Genomic DNA, 2964 nt, shown 5'->3' with positions numbered 1-2964 from the left:
ATTTTTTTATTTTATTTTTATTGTATTCACTCATTTCCCTAAGGTCCACTTAGAGTGTTGGTAAAGTTTCATAACTTTTTTTTTTTTTTCATAGGTTTTGAGCTGTATTTATATATTTAAGTATTTTAAACATTTTTTAGTTTAGTTTACTGTAGTTCAGTTTATTTCCCTGAGGTCCACGTATAAAGTTTCATAACCTTCATTAAAGCTTTTAGCTGTATTTATATATCTTAAATATGTCTCCATCATCTGCCTCGTGTCCCTCAGATTGCCAGAGATGTGGACGGTTCGGGGAATTACTTCATGCTGCTGAACAAACACGTGGCTCAGGTTCACCGTCTGTCGGGTTACGGAGCAAAAGCTCATAAACTGGGTCTGCCGGAGTGGGTTCTGTTCCACGAGTACAACCTCTCCGACAACAACTGCATCCGCACCGTCACACAGATCTCACCGCAGGCGTAAGTGTGTGTCCTCCTCATATCTCCAGCACATGAACAGCTCCTGCTTTAGCACTGACTCTGACAAACATGATCATGCCACGTCATCCGGAGTCATCATGTTTTTTGATGTGTCATCATTAGTAATCTGCTCTTACAATAGAGAGCTTTTCAGATACACATGAGGATTGAAGCAGATCTGCTGCTCACTTTTGCTATTCTTACATTTATTTAGCAGATGTAAACATTATGAACATCCTGGAAATAATTATAAATGATACAATTCTGGTAATGGCCTAAAAACAAGCCTTTTACTTAATGAATTCTGCAACATTGTGAACATTGATTAATATAAATATATATATATATGCAAAGATAAACTTTTAAACTGTAGTTTGCTTCACTGCTCAAGTTGTTTAAATCAGCAATTGTGTCCAGTTTTTTTTTTTTTTGGTAGTTTTAAAAAGTTTGTTCAATTTAATCAAAAATATTAATGAAATTATCTGTTCAAAAGTAGGGTCAGTAAGGTATATTTATTTTTACATATATAAAAAAAAGAAGAAAATCACATAAAAAGCAAAATTATATATATATTACTCATTTCTCTGACATCCACTTATTTTAGTAAAGTTTCATAACCATTTTTTTCACAAGTTTTGAGCTCTGTATTTATTTATTTAAAAATGATTATAAAGTATTTAATAATTCATTCATTATTTTTTTAATTAAATCATTGTATTTATTTAACAAAAAATGTAAAAAAAAAAAAAAAAAACTTTTTAATATATTTATTTTGATTATTTCAAATGTTTTGGTTTATTAAAACAGTTTGTTCTTGACAATTCAATCAAAACTTTTTATGAAAATGTAAAAATTGCAGTAATGTATGCTTCTGGTCAAATGTTTGGTGTCAGTAAGATTTTTTTTGAGAAGTTTTAAAGATGTCTCTTCTGCTCACCAAGGCTGCATTTATTTGATCAAATACAGTAAAAACAGTAATATTGTGAAATGTTATTACAATTTAAAATAACTGTTTTCTATGTGAATATATATTAAAAGGTAATTTATTCCTGTCATGCAAAGCTGAATATTCAGCATCATTACTCCAGTCTTCAGTGTCACATGATCCTTCAGAAATCATTCTAATACGCTGATATGAGCTTAAGAAACATTTCTGATTATTGTTAATGTTGAAAACAGTCGTGCTGCTTAATATTTGTGTAGAAATTGAAATTTTTTTCTTTTTTGGAATTTTTAAGAAAAAAAAAACATTTGAAATAGAACCATTATAAATGTCTTTACTGTCACTTTTGATCAATTTATTGCATCCTTGCAGAATAAAAGTATTTGTTTATGGTCTAAGTCTTGTTCCCTTCTGTTTCAGGTTCCTGCTGAATTTTCAGCATCATTACTCCAGTCTTCAGTGTCACATGATCCTTCAGAAATCATTCTAATACGCTGATATGAGCTTAAGAAACATTTCTGATTATTGTTAATGTTGAAAACAGTCGTGCTGCTTAATATTTGTGTAGAAATTGAATTTTTTTTCTTTTTTGGAATTTTTAAGAAAAAAAAAACATTTGAAATAGAACCATTATAAATGTCTTTACTGTCACGTTTGATCAATTTATTGCATCCTTGCAGAATAAAAGTATTTGTTTATGGTCTAAGTCTTGTTCCCTTCTGTTTCAGGTTCCTTCAAATGGTGCCGCAGTATTTTTTCTGTAATCTGCCACCTAGTGAGAGTACAGAGATCCTGCAGCACATTCTGGACAGAGACAGGACGGGGAATGCAAGAACAAAACCTCAACCAGCCGCGATAGAAACAAAGACAGAAGAGGCCGAATCACATGACCGATGTGTCGTACAGTGAACCTCATGAAATCATTGTGTAAATAGTGTTCAAATGTTTTGTATTGTTAACGCTTGAAAAGATACTCAAAGAATCCTGTTTGGGTCGTTTATTTTGTGGGTAATTTCATCTGATTATGTACAGAAATAAATTATTTCACTGGTTTTGAGTGATTTGGTGTTTTTGGAACTGTTTTGTGGCCAGTTTATACATTATGCCTTAAACTCAAGGCCTGGGGCATTAAACATTTTTTTTTTCTTGAACAAGAAGAGCAGAGTTCAGTGTTGGACGCTTCAGACGGTCAGATATTCAGTCATTTTATCCATGACAGCTCCCATCCTGTCCGCCGGGATCACCATCACTGTGCGGTACGGTTTCATCGGTACGTCATCGTAAGACCACTTTCCCGTCGCACAGGAATCAGCCTCGTCCTGAACGCAGTAGCTGAACTTCAATGTGGCTTGCTGTGAAACAAAGAAAATGTTTACGAGCGTGTTGTCGAGATAAGAAAAAAAAATGTTATGCATTCGACACTAAATTCAGGGTTCATATGATCAAAATGGACCATTGCAATTAATAAAATCATGGAAATTTCTCTAAATATTTTTCCAGTAATGTTTGACTCTGAAATATTTAATTGGCTAGAAACTTTGCGACTGCAACCTCTATAATTGT

General features: G+C 32.7%; 2 protein-coding genes across 2 annotated transcripts in view; one reads left to right on the top strand and one right to left on the bottom strand.

Moving 5' to 3' along the window:
* The window catches only part of LOC107740863 (putative pre-mRNA-splicing factor ATP-dependent RNA helicase DHX32), a 14846-nt gene extending 12294 nt beyond the window's left edge, over nt 1-2552 (top strand). Inside the window, exons 7-8 of the mRNA XM_016553387.1 lie at nt 268-458; nt 2130-2552. Of these exons, the coding sequence (XP_016408873.1) occupies nt 268-458; nt 2130-2310 (372 nt within the window). The 3' untranslated portion in view covers nt 2311-2552. The remainder of the gene's footprint in view (nt 1-267; nt 459-2129) is intronic.
* Nucleotides 2543-2964, bottom strand: part of bccip (BRCA2 and CDKN1A interacting protein) — a 9550-nt gene continuing 9128 nt past the window's right edge. Inside the window, exon 7 of the mRNA XM_016553381.1 lies at nt 2543-2753. Coding sequence (XP_016408867.1) covers nt 2583-2753 — 171 coding nt within the window. The 3' untranslated portion in view covers nt 2543-2582. The remainder of the gene's footprint in view (nt 2754-2964) is intronic.

This window comes from Sinocyclocheilus rhinocerous, unplaced genomic scaffold (assembly GCF_001515625.1).
Source record: "Sinocyclocheilus rhinocerous isolate Xijiao unplaced genomic scaffold, SAMN03320098_v1.1 scaffold1908, whole genome shotgun sequence".
In the NCBI taxonomy this organism is placed as follows: domain Eukaryota; kingdom Metazoa; phylum Chordata; class Actinopteri; order Cypriniformes; family Cyprinidae; genus Sinocyclocheilus; species Sinocyclocheilus rhinocerous.
Note: the sequence above shows the minus strand (reverse complement) of the source record. Positions and strands in the feature narration are given on the sequence as shown.